General features: G+C 47.5%; 2 protein-coding genes, 1 long non-coding RNA gene and 1 pseudogene across 7 annotated transcripts in view; 2 read left to right on the plus strand and 2 right to left on the minus strand.

Moving 5' to 3' along the window:
* The first annotated feature begins 1,607 nt into the window (after positions 1-1,607).
* PRC1 (protein regulator of cytokinesis 1) lies at positions 1,608-17,873 on the plus strand. 5 transcript variants are annotated; one of them, XM_039858190.1, is made up of 15 exons: positions 1,608-1,759; positions 4,599-4,731; positions 4,953-5,075; positions 6,541-6,774; positions 6,858-7,028; positions 7,716-7,865; positions 8,170-8,317; positions 9,074-9,210; positions 10,815-10,910; positions 11,899-12,045; positions 12,216-12,326; positions 14,022-14,111; positions 14,696-14,872; positions 15,210-15,251; positions 16,794-17,873. In XM_039858190.1, the coding sequence occupies exons 1-15, from the start codon at positions 1,740-1,742 to the stop codon at positions 16,863-16,865; spliced, it is 1,851 nt and encodes a 616-aa protein (XP_039714124.1). In that variant the 5' UTR covers positions 1,608-1,739; the 3' UTR covers positions 16,866-17,873. The 5 variants fall into 5 exon arrangements, with proteins under 5 accessions (XP_039714124.1, XP_039714125.1, XP_039714128.1 ...); XM_039858191.1 differs by having other exon boundaries at positions 15,213-15,251; XM_039858194.1 differs by having other exon boundaries at positions 14,696-14,795.
* On the minus strand, positions 5,431-8,275 carry LOC120599259 (uncharacterized). The gene is made up of 2 exons (XR_005651840.1): positions 8,146-8,275; positions 5,431-7,132 (listed from the first exon to the last, which is right to left on the minus strand). It is a non-coding gene; the product is annotated as an uncharacterized LOC120599259 (long non-coding RNA).
* On the plus strand, positions 7,355-7,472 carry LOC120599452 (uncharacterized; annotated as a pseudogene).
* The window catches only part of RCCD1 (RCC1 domain containing 1), a 26,984-nt gene continuing 20,177 nt past the window's right edge, over positions 13,253-20,059 (minus strand). Inside the window, exon 8 of the mRNA XM_039858200.1 lies at positions 13,253-14,258. Within this exon, the coding sequence (XP_039714134.1) occupies positions 14,254-14,258 (5 nt within the window). The 3' untranslated portion in view covers positions 13,253-14,253. The remainder of the gene's footprint in view (positions 14,259-20,059) is intronic.

A 20,059-nucleotide genomic window follows, 5' to 3' on the forward strand; every position in this document is an offset into this window, starting at 1 on the left:
TGAATAAGCTGTGGCGTTGCATTGCCCCTGCATTCTAGAACAGTGCTGTCTAACATAAATGTAATGTGACCCTGAAGAGGGCCCTGCACTTATACACGCACTACTCAGTGATTTCCACGCTGAGTATGTGCCCTGAATGCACATCTTCCCATGATTCTATGACCTGGTTAGCTTCAGAACTACAGTGTCAAGGACATGGAAGCAAAATTGCCTCATCTCTGGATACCATGCTGGTCTTGGGAACGTGTCTGAAGGTAACGAATTTTTGAAGCTTTCTGAAAATCTCAAGTTAATCATCAAAGGGTACAAGTAAATTTAAAAGGATACCTGTGGGCCCCTATGTTAGTGGGGTGAATGTTTGGCATGCTGCTGACAAAAGCATGTCGAACACCAATGAAGTTCTTCCGAAGATGAACATGGTCTTGAAGGTGAAGCAAGCAAGAAAGCATCCCTTACTTTTCTTTCATAAAAACAGCAAACGAAAAGTTACCGTTGGCCAGTCCCCACAGGGTAAATGCGCAGTTTCAGTTGTAATGAACCAAGTACAAGTTAAACAAGAAAATGTCCCTTTTGGACTATGAAACTAATAAAGAGCTTGCAAATGACTGCTACCGCAGTTATTGTTCAGCTTAAGGAGGTGCTTTAATTTGCAGCTTTTTGTTTATTACAGAATGAAAGAAGTCAGTGCTGCTGAGGGTGAGAGGGTGCTGTGCCCGTGAGGCTGCTTTGGTCAGGAGGACAAATTAATAAATATATCTTGCCGGAGAGGGAGTGTTAGTAATGACATTTGTAGGATTCAACCGTAAGAAAATAACGTGAGACGCAAAGATCTGTATATGAAGACATTTGTTTGTAAAAATTACAATCCAAGTGTCCATCAATAGTAAAATAGCTGAATTATGAGAGAGTCACAGGTCAAGATATTAAAACAGCAGCATTTAGGAATGTGGCACATGTTCAGCGGAGGCTACGAAAGCACTTCGTCAAATTTGAGGTTAAAGTTTTCAATGATCTAAAGCTGTGTATCTGAAAGACAACCGTGACTCGGGTGATCTCCGTTTATTTGCCAATCGTGGGACGTGGGTAAGTCACTCACAGACCTTTTGGAGACAGTTCCCTGCTCTGCGAAATGGGGATAATACTCCCCTAAGAGGATTCTTGTGGCGATTAAAGGGGATCGCTCACCTACAAAGGGAGGGGCCCGTGGGCAGGGTTCAGAGTTCCTTCCCTTCTCCTTGAGGTCATGGTTTTCTACATCTGGGCAATGCTGTTACCTCAAAACAGTTCCCAGGCGCGCTACCTGAACGAGCGAAGGAAACGAGGCGCCAGCCTTTCTATTAATCCGGCACTTGCCCCGCGGCCGGCTGCGAGCATCAGGGCGTTGGGGTGCATATGGCATCAAATTGCAGCTGGGCGGGGCGGGGCTCTGACCTGGCGACAAGCTCCGGCGGGGAGAACGCCACAGGTGGAGCGAGTGAATCGGGCGGCGCACCTGCGGGGCCGAGCGCACCCGCGGACGTCAAGCCCGGGCGCTTGTGACAAGGCCGCTGGAGGACGGGGGCGGGGCTTGGCGAGGAGCGACGGGACGGGAGGCCAATCACGGGCTGCTCCGCCGCGGGGCTTGGCTTGAAATCTAGCGGGGCCTAGCGGCTCGCGAAGCATCACGCGGAGTGAGCTCGCTGCTGCTGCGCTCGGTTCCGAGTGGAGTAGCCGGGGGACCTCGACTCCGGTTGCGGGGAATGTCCGCCATGAGGAGAAGGTGTGGGGGTGCAGGTTGCGGGGGAGCCGAGGGGCGCGGGAGGGAGTGACGCCCGTCCCGGGTGCGGGGCCTGTACGGACTCCGAGAAGCCTCGTGGGCCTGGGACTAAGGTGTCTCGTCAGCGCGCTCCCAAGTGCGAGAGGCTGTGGTGCGGCCCGGCAGGGCTGGCGGTGCTGAGCGGACGCTCGGGCCGGAGCGGGGCGGAGCGGAGGCCAGGCCTGCCACGCACTTTCCCGGCGGCTGCAGGCCCCGGGACCCGTGTGGGGCGGAGCGCAGATGCCCTGGGGAGTCGCAGGTGCCCTGGGCCGAGGAGGCCCCTGGCACCCGCAGCGCCCCCGCGACCGGCGGTCTGCGCCCGCGTTCCCGAGCCCCACCCTCCCCGCCCGCACAGCGTCTCAGGTGCTGCTTGGCCGCTGAGTGGCTGCTGCTGAGTCCTGAGTCTGATCACCGTGTCTCTCTTCGCATCAAGCCGCGAGGTTTGCACTGGTGGTTGGTTTTCCGTGTATCTGCAGTGTTAACATTTCACTTGAATTGGAAAGAGAGGTTGGTTTCCTTGCAGGTTAAGAAACTCCGTTTAAGGAATTCATTTTCGGTCGTTGTAACGACTCCTCAGACAGTGCCGGGGAACAGTGTCCGAATTGAAATCGCACTCGTCACACTAGCCTTCTGACTTTGAGCAGAAGGTTGAATGTTGGTTTCCTCATCTCTGAAATAAAAATTTCCGCAAAACAGTTTTGTATCGGGAGCAATACTCGTGTTAACCTTTTTTGGGCGTAGTGCGTGTGAAGCATTGTGAAGAACTTTTCTTAAATATTTTGATTTTGGTCAAACTGATAGCTCTTCAGGCCTTGTAAGTTTCTTCATTACCTGATTACTAGTTCCCACAGTTCTTGTTCAGATGTACCTGGAGAGGCCAAGCCAGCAACCAAGGCTGGCGCGCTGCTAGTGCAAGGCTTGGAGCTGATTAGCAAGAAGGATGGGGCACGCTGAGGCCAGATGCTGCTGCTTTGGATTTTGTGAGCCTTGAGCCAAGATAGGCTGTTTGTATGGAAAAAAACCACTGGGGATGGCTTGGGTAGGCCCCCAAGGGGAGAGATGCAGGGTCTCGGAATCGCCAGGGTGGAGCGACCAGTGTGAACCAGGTCAGTGGAGACTCAGGTGTGGCGGCCGCCAGCGTCTGCACTCCGGGAGGGCTCAGCTAAGGAGCAGTGGACTCTGCCAGCACTTCTGTTTGGGGTAAAGTCACCCCTCCAGCCCTCACACTGAAGCCAGACAATCCAGTTCCTCCCCGTGTATCCCTGGCACGACTTGAGCGGCCGCCTCAGTGCTGGGGCCCGGAGCCCATGAGTCTGTCAGTGAGTAAGTCCACGCGGGCCCACACACAGAGGAACATCTGTGACTCCCGCAGCCCTCCGTCTCAGCCCTCCGTCTCAGCCACCATCTCCACTGGTTTTCACAGCCAGAGGTTGTGGGGACTACTCTTCCCAGCCCTGGAACCCTGGACTGGAGAGCCCAGTGTGGGGCCGGGGATCCTCACTCCTCCTGGGGGACCTCTGCAGCCAAGATATCTCTCCCTAGTTCAACCGTCACACACAGGTGTGAGACCAGCCTGTTTCGCATCTCTGCCCTTCTTCCAGTCTTAAGGTGGCCTCTTCTGTGTGTCCCCAGTTGTAAGACTTCTGTTCAGCCAGCATTCAGGTGACTCCCAATGATGGCTTCCTGTAGCTTAGTTGTCACTTTGATGTGGTCGTGAGAGGAGGCGAGCACAGCGTGTACCTACTGTGCCATCTTGACCGGAAGGCTAGTTGTTTCTTTAACCGTTTTTTATCTTTCAAATTGGAGGTATAACTTACATAGAGTAAAGTTGACGCATTTTACAGGTTCAGCTTGAATTTTCATCACTGTATACAGTCATGTCATCAGCATCAAGATGGAGAACCATGCCATCCCCAGAGAAATGCGTCCTTGTGCCCTTTTGCAGTTGATCCCTGCCCGATCCCAGGCAGCCGCTTTGCTTTCTTGCACTGAGTTTTGCCTTTTCTCAGAGTTCACACGGTGCAGTCGTATAGCGTGTGGTCTTCCTGCGTTTGACTCTTCCACGCAGCCCAGTCCCACGTGGTATTTCTGAGCGTCGTCGTGTTGTGCACTCACTGCTGGACTGTTCCCCGTGGGAAGGTCCTCTCTCTGCATCCTTCCGAGGGACTGGGTGGTCGCTCTGTTTCTGCTGTTAGGAGTCGTGCCGCTCTGATCACTCCCGTGTGCCGTGTCCTCGGCGCACACGCATGCGTACGCGGAAGGGGGACTGCTGGGTTCAGCTCTGTAGATCCTGCCGACAGTCTTTACAGTGGTTGTGCCAGTTTACGCTTTTCTATATCCTCTCCAGCCCTCGATGTTTGTCTTTTTGATCTTTGCGACTCTGTGAGTTAGTAGCTCTAACTTCAAAACAACAGCAGAACTGTGGTCGCCAGCTACTTAAAGGGGCTTCTCGCCAGCAAGCTCTTACATTAGCGGGAGTTCATTTTACTGAGCTTTTTGTCCGGTTTTTCTTTAATGACAACATTGGTAATTCCGTATTGCACTGTCACGGCAGACTCATTGGAAATCCAGATTGAGAAGATTGAATGTCCACGATGTACCATGGCCCTGCATGTTGCTGCGCCAGCGTTGTGGCCGTGTGGGGGACAAGGGCGGGGAGGGGCGTGGGGAACATGAATTAAGCCGAAGGCTTGTTTTCAGTCTGCCTTAGCCTGGAGGCCACTGAGCAAGGATCTCAATTCGTTCCTGTAAACACTACTTTCAGCCCGTTGGAGCGGCTCATGCAACTTCTCTTGCTTTTCAGTGATGTGCTCGCGGAGGAGTCCGTTCTGTGTCTCCAGAAAGCCCTGACTCAGCTTCGGGAAATATGGGAATTAATCGGGATTCCCGAAGACCAGCGGTTACAGAGAACCGAGGTTGTGAAAAAGCATATCAAGGCGAGTTTAGCGCTGGTGTCTTTGCAGTGGGTTGGGGTAAGGATGTTGGTGTCTCATCTGAGATGGCATATAGAAGTGACACTGTGGTGTCACAGGTTCTTCCTGGCTTCCAAGTCCTTTCTTAAAACTTTGAAATTATGAGGGTTTTGGTGTTATTTTTGGCTTAGGGGTTTTTCTCTCATTGGCTCTAAACTTTCACGGGACACTTTTCTCTCCTGTAGGACCTCCTGGATATGATGATTGCTGAGGAGCAAAACCTGAAGGAAAGGCTCATCAAAAGCATATCCATCTGTCAAAAAGAGCTGACTACCCTGTGCAGGGAGTTACGTGTCGAGCCATTTCAGGTACGCGGCAGGGTCTCGGGGGCCCCTGCTTGGGTCTGAGATCTAGGAAGGAACTTAGATGTGGGGCCGCAGGTGTAAGGTTTCCTCGTAGGGTGTTCCTGGACATGAGAAGTGGGGAAAATGCGCTGCTTGGTTAACTAATTCCAGCAAAGTAATTTTTCCTTATGTAAAGAGTTGCCCTGTTGAGAGGTGAAGCGGCTAATGAACGTCGCAGCGCTTTGATCAAAACAAGCTTCCTCTTGCTATCAATCCGTGGGGCATGTCAAACTTTTTTTTTTAACTCTGAGGAAAAATTAGGCATGGATGATACTGTGCCATTATTATTATTATTATTATTTTTAAATGAAAACAGCTACCAAGGAAGCAAAAATGACTAGTAGTATAAGGGAAAGTTATCAAAAAATCTGCCTTTGTGGGTTTTTTCATACAAAAGTTGCACACCACTGAGCCAGTCAAAATGACCGCTTGAGAAGTGTCTCCAAAGCTTGGACACTGGGAGCACAGTAACGCTTAGGCTGCACTGTGACGGGGTGTATCCCCAGCTGGGAGACTGCTGTTTCGCGGTCCAGCAGAAGTCAGGGACTCGAATGAGGATACCAGCAAGGATGACATCAGTAATAGACGGGGCCCCAAAACAGATCCCTGGATAGATCCAGTGAAAGAAAAAAATGTCGGGATCAGAAAAGTAAAGACCAGCACAGAGCTTGGGAAGGTAATTAGAATAGATTCAGGGACAGCACATGATGGCTTATGTGGTACCGATAAGATTCTCAGGTCTCTCTCCCTGTTACGAGAAAAACTAACTGCCTGAGTATCTGGGTGCAGTCAGCCTGGGAGGGAGACCTTGCCTTTAAAGGGTGAAGGATAATTCATACCCGATAGCCAAGAGCAATCAGATCATGACATCAATGGCGTTTCCTGGAATCAACAGAAATGGCATAAATGTCATTGATTTTGGACAAATAGTTTCTTTGGTCTTTTTCTTTCTTTTTAACCTTTCGATGTAAAATTGAGTGTGAAGTTAGGTGTACAGCGGTACGTCTACATTAAATTATATGATGGTTCTTAGTTCACCTCTGTCGAGTAAAATTCATAGGACATATAACTGCCACTTTTATTTCTATTGGTTGGAGTAGAGCAAGGAGTGCTGAATTGATTTCTATTGGTTAAGTGATAGTCTCGAGATTACTGGGATGAACGTGTAAGTTATAACCTAAATATACCACCCTATAGCTAACTCAGAGCACGTGTTCCAACCAATTTTCACCTGTTGCAAAAGTGCCCTGGCACCTTTCCTTACTGGAGACCTTCCTTGGGGGACCCTCTTTGTGCCGTGTTCTGTTGTCCGTGAGTTCCCTTACTGAAAGTTGAAAAGTCTGTCGGCCCAGCCCTCTTTTGTTGGTCTTGTCTTCCTTTGAGGAAATCCTCTCAGAACCTTGTCACAGTGGTACACCGTCTCCCACAGGAAGAAGGAGAGCCGACCATCTTGCAACTAGAAAAGGATTTGCGCACTCAGGTAGAACTGATGCGAAAACAGAAAAAGGAGAGAAAACAGGAACTGAAACTGCTTCAAGAACAGGATCAAGAGCTGTGCGAAATTCTCTGCGTGACACCCTATGACATCGACAGCGCCTCAGTTCCCAGCTTGGGAGAGCTGAACCAGTTCAGACAACACGTGGCAGCTTTGAGGGAGACGAAGGTATCCGTACTGCTTGCTTCCACACTTCCTAACAGTCAGTTTGACTTTCCTGTAAGACGTCTTAGAATCATCTTGTTTTACAGGCATGTAGGCGTGAGGAGTTTGTCGACATAAAGAGACAGATCATACTGTGTATGGAAGAACTGGATCACACTCCAGATACAAGCTTCGAAAGAGATGTGGTGTGTGAAGATGAAGATGCCTTTTGCTTGTCTTTGGACAATATTGCAACACTGCAGAAGTTGCTACGGCAGGTAATGGCCACTCAGATTATGAGATTATGGCCTGACAGCTCCATGGTATCCAGCAATTGGAAGAAAGTGACAGTTTTTTTTTTCCTTTAGTCTTAAATAAAGAGCTGAAATAAGAGATCAAGGGAGCATAAAGATTGTATTAATATGATACACAATCTTGATTTTTTTACAAAATTTATACATAGCTCTAAGATTCTCAAATAATGGATGAAATAAGTCATTGAATTAATGTTTAATGAAAAAATATTTTTTTTAATTCAAAATTTGAAGCCTAGTTCTTAGGGTCTGAGATCCTACCATGATAGCCTTACAGTTTGTGTTCAGAAGTCTACAGCCAAGCTATCTGAACAAGTCCGATCCTGTCTGATCTCGGAAGCTAAGCAGGGTCAGGCCTCGTTAGTACTTGGATGGGAGACCACCTAGGAAGACCAGGTGCTGTAGGTGTGAAAAATAAATTAAAAAAAATAAAAAAATAATGGATTATAAGCTGACAAGGTCCTTGCAATCTGTGAGGTCAACCAAGGGTTGCCTCACCTAAAATAAAAAAGTCACAAAAAGTCACCTGTTCACAGTCTTATAAAAATGCTTCTTCTCCATGCGGGTCCAGATATTCCTCTGTGGGAGGCCAGCGGGCTGACCTTGTCCGTGCTGCTGTCTTTGTTATAAACCACTCTTTCCTTGCTACAGCTCGAAATGCAAAAATCACAAAATGAAGCTGCGTGTGAGGATCTGCGTGCTCGCATCCGAGAGCTCTGGGACAGGTTGCAAATACCAACAGAAGAGAGACAAGCTGTGGCCCTGGTTGCAACTGGTTCGAAGGCCAAGGTGAAGAAAGCGGTAAGAAACCCAAAGGGCTGGGCCGCTGTGCCTACGAGCATTCTTGTGTCAGGGCTGATGTCTTTACCAACTTCTTCCTTGAGCAAGCCTATTTCTAAGAGAAGCATCAGGAAAAGGTGGCAGTAAACTGTATCTTTTATCTTTTGTGTACGTTTCAAAGATTTCTGGCTCCTATGATATTGTTGTAAGAGGTCTGACTTAACCTCTGGTTTTGTGTTATCGTATTATTAAAAAGGGAAAAATTTTGTTAAGCTACCGAGTGTAAAACTGTACCAGATACATTTATCAGATGTCTTTGTTTCAGCTGCAACTAGAAGTGGATCGTCTGGAAGAACTAAAAAGGCAGAACATGAAGAAAGTGGTGGATGCAATACGTGTGGAGCTGGCTCACTACTGGGACTTGTGTTTTTATAGTCAGGAGCAGAGACAGGCTTTCGCCCCATACTATGACGGTTAGTACAGAAGCGGTGGTCATTACGAGGCCTGTACTTCTAAAAGAGTACAGACGTGCACCAGGAGGTACTTCCTCTGCTTAACAGATACCACCTTTTCCTGCCATTCCTGTACACACGAGCATTCGCAAGTGCTGCTGGGAAGTAAGGGGTCTCTTGCTTTCTATTTCACTGTAGCCTGTAGTGCTGAAGCTCACGTTTATCAGGTGCTCACTCTCTGCCAGATGCAGTGCTAAACTCTTAACAGAATTCTCTCACTTAATCTTCTGTCAAGAGATGAGGACACGAAAGCACAGAAACGTTGAAGAATTTAGAGGCACAGCAGGTGAGGGCAGAGCTCACATGTGAGCTCACAGAATCTGACCCCAGAGCCCAACAGAAGTCTAGGCTGACCTGAACTGAGTATGAAGATGAGGCTGTCCGCTACACTCCACATTTGGGACATTTTATGTGACCCAGCCCTCTCAGGGCAGGGTGGAAAGGAAGAATACAAAAGAAACCGAAGATGAGGCCAGAAATGACAAAGAGGTTTAAGAACCTTAGTCATTTTAGTCCTAACCCTATAGTCCCTTACTCCCTAGTCCACCCAGGCTGATGGTCACACAGCTGGATTTATTATCTACAATGTATAGTTATCCATGTAACATTTTTACTATAACAGATATTTCCACTTTAGGGAGAACGAGGGATTAGTAAATTGGGATGCTACACACTAGAGGGATTTTTTTTTTTTTTAACTGGGCCCATATCTTGCAGAGGAGTATACAGAAAATCTGTTCCGGCTCCACGATGCTGAGATTGTGCGGTTAAGAAACTACTACGAGGTTCACAAAGATCTCTTTGAAGGTGTCCACAAGTGGGAAAAAAGCTGGAAGCTTTTCTTAGAGCTTGAGGTACTGCCCTAATTTTTCTGTTTTCCTTAGAGGACAATGAAGTGTTAAGAAAGCATGTCCCGTATAGAGTCAGAGTCCAGTTTCCTTCACTCTCTACCGGGTTTGTCATGCCCTGTCTCCATCATGAATCTCTGAATTGCTGCTAACCCATTTCTATTTATTCGTCTAATGTGCGGGAACATGCAAGAGAGAAACCCCAAGTAAGTGGCTTTAAATGAGGCAGAAGTTCCTTTCATGAGGGAAGTCCAAGGTGAGCCGCGCAGGGCTAGTGTGGCAGTTCCAGACAGTGGGTCCCAAGTTCCTCCAGCTCATGGTTCCCCCACCACTAAGGGTTGCACCTCATCCTCGGGTCCTGTTGGTTCTAGAGCTCCCACCACAGCGGCTCAGGCAGCGTGGAGGAGGGGACTCAGAAGCCGCTGCCCCTCCGGCCCCTCTCGGGGCTTCTCGGGCTCTCCCAGCACCGCGCTCATGTCACAGCACTGCTGGCGAGGCCGGGGACCTGCCACGCAGAGGAATCGGGTGATTCTGCGGAGGGAGAGAAGAGATGCCGGGCCAGGCAGCTGATATTCTCTACAATTCCAGCTGCTGCTCTTTTCGTAGAAAATTGCCTGGGCGTTGGGACACATTTGTATACACCAAATTCCTTTTCTTCCGATCAACATAGCACACGGTTTCCCTCAGAGCATTTTAGAGCTGGGGGCTGGGACTGGGATGAGGCACCGTCAGCACTGGCTGAAAGCAGACTCGTTCTCATGTTCATGCCGGCCCTGTTAGAGCCCGAAGGGGCCTTGAGAGAACTGAGTTCAGCCCCTGCAAGCTTCTGGTTGACAGCAGAAAGGAGCAGGAAATGTCAATAAACAGCCAAGAAGCAACCTTGTTGACATGTCAGTATTTAAGAATAAGACTAATGACCATCCGCTGCGGTTACTGATTATAGGTGGAAAGGAAATGGAATTTCTTTACAAGCTTAGCCCCAAATTGTCAAGACTGGTCTAAACTTTTATGATTATCTGCCTCTATTTTGAGTGTCTCTACCTAGCTCATATGTACAAATTATACGCTTTTAATACTGTTCTGCTATACTCAATCCATGATAGAGTAACAAAATAGTTGAGAAGCCTAACATACTGCATTTTTCTAGTTGTCTATTTTGTGAGTGTTAGTGACAAACATCTGTACACCCCGTAACTTGGCACATTTCAGCCGCATCGTCTCAGCAGGCGGGGAGTGAGCAAGTAGTGGCGCCACCACCAAAACCTCCCAGCGGAGACCTTCCCCTTGTCCCTCCACGTCACTCTTTCTCTGTTATCTTTGATATCCAAACCAAGGAAGGGAGCTAGTGACATCGTGCATTCAGTATTAAAGCCTGTCTTCCCTTTTAGATGAGAAAGTAAGCGAGTTTTCCTGCCCCCCCTGTGGGTGTGCTCACCACCCCCCACCAGCCTCAGGACCGACCCCTCCAGTCCTCACTGCTGAGTGAGAAGGCAGGTCTCAGCGAGTCTCCTTAATGATATGTGTCCGTGTATGACAGGAAGGAATCTTAGCAGGAATAATTGATGTGCCCACTTGTCCTGGGTTTCACTGATGAAAATGTATTTTTCCAGAGAAAGGCTTCCGATCCAAGTCGATTGACAAATCGTGGTGGAAATCTTCTAAAAGAGGAAAAGCAACGTGCCAGGCTCCAGAAAACACTCCCTAAGGTAAAACTGGTGCTCAGTTTGGGGCTTGGTTACAAAATAGCTCACTTTTTGGATAATCATTTGTCCCCAAACTGTCTCATCTTCCAAACGGAGGGGCAGGGATGGTCAGTAACACCGGGCCCTCCCGTAGTATAAGCTGTAGGGTATCACGGCAGATGAGTTTTAGGGCGGCCACCCCGTAGCAACAGAGACGGGGTGGCCTAATCAACAAATTCATTTTGTCACAATTATGGAGGCCGGAAGGCTAAGATCACGTCGTAGACGGGGCTGGTTTCTTCTAGGTTTATAAATGGTTATCTTCTCCCTCTGCCTTCATATGGTGGTCTTTCTGCGTGCGTCTGTGTCCACGTTTTCTCTTCTTAGATACCACCAGACATACTGGTTTAGGATCCACCCTAATGACCTTAGTGTTCAAGTGAAAGCACATTCTGAGCTGCTGGGGAATCAGTCTTCAGTGTATAAATGGAGGGATGGGGCACGATTCAGCTGATGACACGAGGCAAGCTTTTGAGAATGTTCTGTGGGCCTCATTACTGTTCTCTATTACAATAATAAGAGCTTTTATTGAATGAAGTGCCAGGTACCATTTGAAAGTGTTTTCCATTTCTGCAAATGAGGCACCTGCGGCCCCGAGAACCTAAGTCACTTTGCCACCCTTTTCCCAGTTCGCAGGAGATGGAGCTCAGGCGGGAGCCCAGGCGGTGCAGTTCCCACTGTGCCCCCTCCCTGCACTGCTGCTGGTGCCCCTGCTGCTCCCCTTGAGGCCCCAAAACTTCCGTCACCAGACGCTGGCCTCACCTTTCCCACGTCCATGTGGATCATGAACAACCATCCCTCAGCTTTGATTTCCGGCTACTCTAACCTGTCCCCAGTTGGGTCCAGCTCCCAGCAGTCGGGCAAATGATGCTCTGGGAAGGGAAGAGTCATTTTACTTGGGATTCACACCAAAGATTTGAAGTCATTAACATGTCCTTGTGTCTGGTCTCAGCTGGAAGAGGAGTTGAAGGCACAGATTGAAAACTGGGAAGAGGCGCATTCAAAAGCATTTGTGGTGAATGGTCAGAAATTCATGGAGTATGTGACAGAACAATGGGAGATGCACCGATTAGAGAAAGAACGGGCCAAGCAGGAAAGGGTAAGTGAGCCAGTTTGGAAGAGGGCGATGTGGTGACGTGAGTGGCCTTGCCTTGGCCTGCACCCCTGGCAGCTCTGGGGGCAGCGACTTGGTCAGATTTCTGGCCTCACACTGCCCCAGAACTGTTCTCTTCATGGGACGTATCCCTGTTGCTTCTGACTTTCACACAGCAACTGAAGAACATGAAGGAGGCAGAGACGGAGATGCTCTATGGCCGTGATCCCCGAACACCCAACAAGCGGCGTGGTCTGGCACCCACCAAACCGGGCAAGGTGCTCAAGGTAAACAGGATGCTCTGTGGACCACACAGTAGGGGTGGGGGCGTGAGGCCAGGGCTCTGGTCATCTCTGCCTTCTGTCCTGCAGAGATGGGCTTTTTCAAACTTTCAGGTCGAGTCCCTTTGGGAAATGGGTGGACCATTATTTCCCTTCTCCCTCTGCTCACACTTTCCAACATATAAAACAGTTAAAACCACCTGTTACATCACTCCAAGAGCACCACTGAGAATATTTAGTGTTTTTTTTCATAGCATCAAACTTTCTTCACATACACACTTGTCATTAGCTACATATTCTGTCCTCTTGACATACTGTCACTTATTCGTTCCCTATGGTTTGATATTCTGAAAATGTGATAAACTTTTGGATGCCGGTGAGGGAGCCAGTCCTCGCTCTGAGAGCTGCACTCAACGTTTCCGGCCTCCCAGCTGCACCGGTCACTCAGTCTGTGCTGTCAAAATGGTCATCACGATTCATGCCCCCAAGTAGCTGTGCCGAACATGCGCTATTTTCAGGCTCACATTTGTGTCCATCTGTTAGGTATGAAATAATGTCTCATGATTTTAGTGTGCGTTTCTGGAATGACTAATGAAGTCAAACGCTCATTTCTTTCTTACCAATTTATAGGAATTCTTTATGTTCCGGATGCTACACCTATCCTTTGTGTTAGAATAGCTTTTCCCAGTATTTGTGTGTCTTCTGTAGCTTGTCTTTTTCCTTTTTATGGTGTTTTCTTGATGAACACAAAGTTCTTAGTTTTAATACGGTCAAAATATTTTCTATCTGTTTTCCTCATGGCCTATACTTCTTGTACCTTGTAAGTAATCCATCTATGTTCTGAAGCCACACAGATATTTTCCTAAGTCATATTTCCTAGTCTGCCTTGTATTTGAATAGTTTATCCCATTTTATCCACCGAGTTTTTTAAATTAATTTTTTACAGCTTTATTGCATAAGATCGACACATCATATTTAAAGTGTACACTTGAATATAAAGTTTCAACACATGTATGCACCGAGCACAGTCGAGACAGTGGACTTACCCATTGCCCCAAAAGTCTCCTCGTTCCGCTTCACAATCCCTTCCTCCTCCCTCCTCCTCTCTGTCCCCCCCAGTTCCTGGCAACCACAGATTTGCTCTGTCACTATTCAGTAATTTGCATTTCCTAACATTTTATAGAAATAGACTCAACAGTATGCCTTTTTTCATTTCTTATTTCTTTCAGGTTAGCATAACCGTAGAGGTTGCAGGTATCGATAGGTCACTACTTATCGTCATCTAATGTCGAGCAGTGTTCAGTCAGTGTACCACTGCCACAATTCGCTTATTCGTGTGCCTGTCGAATATTCTGGTTTGTTTCTCGTTTTCCTGGCTGTTACAGTTAGCACTGCTCTAAATACTTAGGTAGAAGTCTCTGGTGATCCACTTTCGTTTCTCCTCAGTAATTCTAGGAGTATTTATGGTTGGGTCATGTGAGAGCTGTCTGTGCAACTTTTCGAAATAGAATAGTTATTCCATTTTACAGCTCCATCTGCTGGAAATAAATAGGCTTTGAACACTTTTCACAAGTTTCCTGAAAGTTCTCCACCGTGTAAACCCACCTCCCTGAGACCGCCTCTCATCGTCCTTTCTCTGTAGTGCTGGGGACAGGCTGTGGAGCACGTCGTCTCAGTTGGTGACCTCTGTTTTTCTCCTAGCTGAACACCACCACCATGTCCAATGCCACGGCCAACAGCAGCATTCGGCCTGTCTTTGCGGTGTCTCGACTTCCACCTTCTGGCAGCAAGGTTAATAAGCTCTCTGTCTCTGCGTACGAGCGTGTTCCCCACACAGCCTGTTTATCCAGGGGACCCACCTACTTGTTCGAGTTTCTAAGATCCCTGGATTTGGTTATCCTTGTGATGCTGAGAGTTGACAGATGTAAGCCATTCAATCTGCAAAAAATTGAAAGAAAGAAGACATGCTCATTCTGAGCCCCACTGGTATCAGGCGGAAGCCCTAGGGTGTGACTGGGAAACTGATGAGCAGATGGTGGCTTCTGGGGGCTCAGGTCACAGCTGGGTCTTCAGTTGTTGCTGAGCAAGGTCCCTGTGCGTGGGTTCCAGTCCTGACACTGGGTCACTAGACAGTCAGGTGCTCTCGCATAGGAGACAGGTGGGGAGTACATGCTAAAAGTTGTTCAGTCTTTTACGTATTTTACAGACTGTGCTCAAGATACGTGTTCTGCAGATTAAGAATTCCTATCTTTTTGTACACCGGAAGTACTTTATAGGATTACAGACACGTGAATAATACAAAAATGCTATCAGCTTCTGTGTGTGTGTGGCCGTTATAAGGATGATATACTGATCTCTCTTCTCTTTCTCTACAGCCAGTCCTCACTTCTACGTCTTCAGGGAAAAAGACCCCGCATGCTGGCCGGCATGGAGCCAACAAGGAGAACCTCGAGCTCAATGGCAGCATCTTGAGCGGTGGGTACCCCAGCTCGGCCCCCCTCCAGCGCAACTTCAGCATTAATTCTGTTGCCAGCACCTATTCTGAGTTTGCGGTAATTCACCCTTTCTAATATCTACCAGTCTCTGGGGAGCACACAGTTGGGGCAGTGGGTATCTTCCTAGTGGTACCCAGGCTCTTAGGCCAGTTCTTTGGAGGCTGAGAATCCCTTTCCTGCCATGACCATGGTTGGGGGTTGAGGAAGGGGGGGCGGCGCCTAGAGAAAGGAAGTTGGCATCAGCGACTAGACATTTAACCCGCATCCTTCTGCTTAAGAAATACCAGTACACGATTGCCTGTACCACTCCCTGGCTGCAGGAGGCGACCCTTCTGATCACGGCCCTGGTGCTCTCTTGGTGGAGTTCTTGGTCATTTGTCTTTTGTATTCTTAGAAGGATCCATCCCTCTCTGACCGCTCCCGTGTCAGGCTTCAGGTCCCTATGGCAACCCCTGCATGTCCCACGTCCCTTTTCCAAACTGATCTGTCATCTGCTGGCTTTATTCCCATCTCAGCACAGGGCTTCACTAACCAGTAATCCTCAGCTGTCCTGTCACAGAATCTTTTTACAAACGAAGCAGGAAAGCCTAAACCAGACTTCATGAGTAATAAATACCTGGCTAAAGTTCCCAGCAGATTAACCTGCTGATTAACAAGAAAATTTGTTCAGACTTGAATTGGATTCTCAGCCCCACCTACAGTCAGTTAGTCAGGCAAAGCTTTTTTATCGTGTTATGTCACAACAGAAAACTTTCACCCTCCCCGAGTGACATTGAAGGCCTCTAATGTGCTGGAAAGAACAGAGGCCCCAACACCTGGGGAGGGGAGCCCCAGCTGTGTGCTGCCTATGATGAGGTTCTTGGCCCGCCTGATGATTTTCCTGGAGCATGTGCCTTACTAACCTCTCGGGGCCGAATGCCCACTTTCTGTCCACTCTGAATTAGCCAGCGCTCACTTCCTTGCCGGCAGCTACTTCTCCCACACCGAGCTGCTAAAGCAGATATGAGGCTCTGGAAGTAACTCATTTTCCAGGATGCTCTTCAGCTCCTAGTGTCATAGTCCACATTTACCAAACTCTTAACTACGATGCCTTTCACTTCATGTGTGTTCTCTCTGCCTTCAGTATGTTCCTTCTGAGAGGCGAGGCTGCCTTGCTCTTGGGGGCAGCTAAGTTGCAGCCTAGGGCGTCAGGCCAGCTCCCCCGTTGCTGCAGTTGTCCAAGACTGTAGCTCGTTTTGAGCATTGAAATTGGCTTCACATTCTGGCACTTTTTTGAAATTACATGACTGGCATGGCTCTAACTCTAGAAGTGGGTGCATGTCACTCTGGCTGGCTGATTGCTAGAGAGGGTCCAGGTTTGTTTTTTGGTTTTTGGCTTGCTCCACCAAGCCCCATTTCATCCACTTGGAGCTTAAACGCATCTGCTTATCTCTGTGGTTAGGCCTGGGGAGGTTCGTGTGGTTTGGGTCGCTGTGGCTGGCCAGCTGCACCAGGCGGCACCAATGCCAGTACACTAACTAACTTCTCCTAACATGTGCCCTTCTCAGTGCTCATTCATGCTTCATCTTCTCCTTCTGTACCATGTGCTCCAGCATGAGATCAAATCACCAGCAGGTTACAAGGCCCTCAGCCCCAGGGATTGGTAGATATATGGTCTGGCCCCCATTTATAAAGGGCTCAAAAGACCAAAGCTTGTTGCCTACTCAGCTTGACAACTCAGAGTATTTTGTGAAGGATAAGGGGTTTCTCTTGTGGTCTTCACGGAGAGACCGAGGAAAGTGGTCAAGGGCATATGTACTTGTACACGTGCGTCATCTGGTGACAGCGCCTCACCTTTGGTTCCTAACACGGCCTGTGATGCTTATGTCTGTGTCAGACAAACGGGCCTCGGGCCTCGGGCTGACACTTAGCTGTGCTTACGAGGGCGGGGCACACAGAGAGGGGACTACTGCCACTGATGTTGTTTATTTTTCAACAGCGAGAACTGTCAAAGGTCTCCAAATCTGATGCTACTTCTCGAATCCTCAATTCAACCGACATCCAGTCCTGAGAAGCCCTGATCTGTCAGCTAGCTGTGGCTTCCTGTGTCTGGATTGGACCTAATTGTGGCTTTAATTTTTCTTCGGTTTATCCGTGCTTGTAATCCTGGATAGGTTCCATTACCATGGGCCTTACTTAGAGATGAAAGTCCATCATAGGCTTATTATGTCCTTAGACACTTGGTTTTCACTCACAAAATACATTCATAGCAGCAAGGACAAATTTTAGCATCTGAACCTAGTTGCACTTGCTGAAGCACAGCGACAGGTTTGCACAGCACCACTGAGTAGAAGGTGATGGACTCTGCCCATCCTTGTGGTGCGGGAGGGGAAGTAATTTCGGGGTGTACACTTGTCATTGGCAAGCAACATCTTTTGTTTAGCGATGTTCTAGTACTGCTGTACCTACTGTAGCTTAGTTCTCACCTAAAGGCCTTTCCTCACTGAACAGGACAGCCTTCCTCCTGAAGAGGATGTCCGTGTGTCAGAGGTAGAGGTGGCCTGACGTATTGCCAGTGAGGTGACATGGAGGCTGGGGGCCCCTTTGGTAAAGTGCATCGTTCTGTTATGTGGTGTGCTCTCATGTGCTCGTCTCAACTCTAGATCTTCTGGTTTTCTCTGTCCTGTCCCCGCCCACCCAGCCCCCAATACCTGTGGCCACCATGCCTGAGTGTCCACCCCCCTGCAGCCCACAGCCTGGTTGTCGGCTGTTGGGGAGACCTAGAACTTCGCACATGTCAGTGCTGGGGAGTAGTTCCTGCTGCAGTGTGCACATAAGGCTCCTTCTTTGTCTTCTCTGTTGGTCACTACTGTTCTCTCCAAGACACTATTATTATTTACTAATATTTATTCTTACTCCGCCTATGCTTGTAGTCAGAAGCTGACCAGTGTGTGGAGATGGACTCGGTCTGTAAGTGTACACCATGCTATTTAGTCATAGGTGTACACGTCGTGTTTTAAAAATATAAATATATGGTTCAAAATAAAATGTGGATATATTGTTTTCAGATTTTCTCAAATGAAGTTTTGGTTCATTTGGTTTGTAGAAAAATTTTTAGTCTGTAATGTGATTTTTATATTTTGTGGAATTCTACCTTTCAACCTCTCTCATTCTCTTTCATTTTGTTTTTCTAACGTTTTCTAAAATTCTTTCATTTTATCTCTTCTATATTTCTACTTCTATCTTTAGTTCTATGTATCTTTCTAGCTATATTTCTCTATATTTCTAATTCTATACATCTTTTTCTGTCATTCTATTGATCTGTATGTCTTATATTTCTAACCTTTCTGTCTAGTTTTCCCTTTCTGTTGATATCTTTTATTGTCTTTGTCTTTCTCATTCATCCTGTTTTTCTACTTTCATTCTGTGTGTCATTCGAGTTATGTTTGTTTCTCTCTCTATTCCTCTGACTTTCCATCTTTTCTTTCATTCTGACTTACTATCTTTGTCTACCTCTCCTACTGTCATTTGTTCTGTCTTTTGTTGCATCTTCATATCTATGTATTTCTGGATTGGTTTTTCTAGCATCTTTCCTTCTACCTTGTTTTCTAAAATTCCTTGATTTTCTCTTTCCTGCTGTCATTCTATTCATAGTTCTATTTTTGTACCTTCCATTCTGTCCTTTCTTTTCCTACTCTCTATGTTTTGATCTTTCTACATGTTTGTCTTCTCTATATCTTCCTATTAATCTTGTTTTCCTATATTTCTTGCTTTTCATTCTCTTTTCATCATTCATCCTTGGTCTTTCTCATTCGTACTACTGTACTATCTACTTCCTATATATCTTACTTTTATGTCTTTCATTGTTACTCATTTCTTCTAATTTTCATGCTGTTGTTCTGTCCTTATGTATTCTATCCATCCATCTTCGTTCTGGCTTTCCAGCTTTTGTTCACTTCATATCTTTCAATCTGTCTCATTCATACTATTTTATCTACTTCTATGGATCCTTCTATATTATGTTCTTCCTATTTTTTATTAGATTTCTTTAATTTTTATCTCACTTTCTCCATCTTCTGTTCACTTTTACTTTTGTCCTATCCTCTCTCCCGTTCTGTCACTCTTCCTTCCCAGTCTTTCCATTCCTCCCACTTTGACGTTCCTGGAAATCCTGCCCAACAGAACAGGATGTGAAGTGAGATTGGATAATAAATGTAAATGGGTTGAGAAGTGGGATGGGATGGATTATGTTCACAGTCATGGTTGAAGATATTCACACTGCTTTCAGTAACAGGAATGACTAAGAATTAGTTAACAATACATATCGTGCGTTAACAGTAGATATACTGCATTCATAAAGGGAAGGAAACATGATCATAGTAATGAGAATAGGATGGGAATGGCATGTAGGGGGGATGAGATATAAGGATGTTATAGGGCATGGGAGACAGTCTGGAGAAGGAAGAAATGATGTGGGGTGGGAGATGAGGTGCTAGGAGAGAAGGTATGGCATGCGCCATAGGCTGGCTGTAGAGAGGGGAGTCACCATCGCATATGGGAAGTGAGGTGACTGGGATGGTATGGGAGATAGGTTGGGATAGGACTGAAGGAGGGTGGGAGGTTTCACTGGATGGTAGATGGGAGTAAAGAAAGAACTCGGGTGTCGATGGGATGGGAGAAAGGATGGAAGGAGGAATGGAGAAGAATGTCACGGAAGGTGTTGGGATTGGAGTAGTGACGAAATGAGAAAATGAGCAAGGAAAGGGGACTCGATGAGAGATGGCAATGGAAAGGAGATGAGCTGGGTCAGGATATGGGATGAGAATGAGACGTAAGCGTAGATGAGGGAGTGGATTCTGGGGTAGGGTGGGATGGGATGGAAGCAGGGCTGGGAAGTGGGACTGGATACGAGGTGGAATGGGAGTAGGGGTGACGGGAGTAAGGATGGAAGGTGAGTGCGGACAGGGATGGGCTCGGTACGGGAGGTGAGAAGGGATGATGTGAGAGGGGATGGAAAGGATGAGATTGGAGTAGAAATGACATAGTAAACATGGGATGGCAGGGAATGGGGACAGAGACTGGAATAAGGATGGGTGACAGGGAAATGGGGTTGGAATATGGCTAGGAGATGGATGGTTGTGATGTGACATGAGACAGGGAATGGTTCGGAGTCGGGAAAGGAGATGGAATGAGAGTTGAGATGGAATTGGGGAAAGAGTGGAACGAGAAAAAGGTGAAATGGGATGGGGGAGGGGAAGACAGTAA

The sequence above is a fragment of the Pteropus medius genome, unplaced genomic scaffold, assembly GCF_902729225.1.
Source record: "Pteropus medius unplaced genomic scaffold, Ma_sr-lr_union100, whole genome shotgun sequence".
Classification (NCBI taxonomy): Eukaryota; Metazoa; Chordata; class Mammalia; order Chiroptera; family Pteropodidae; genus Pteropus; species Pteropus medius.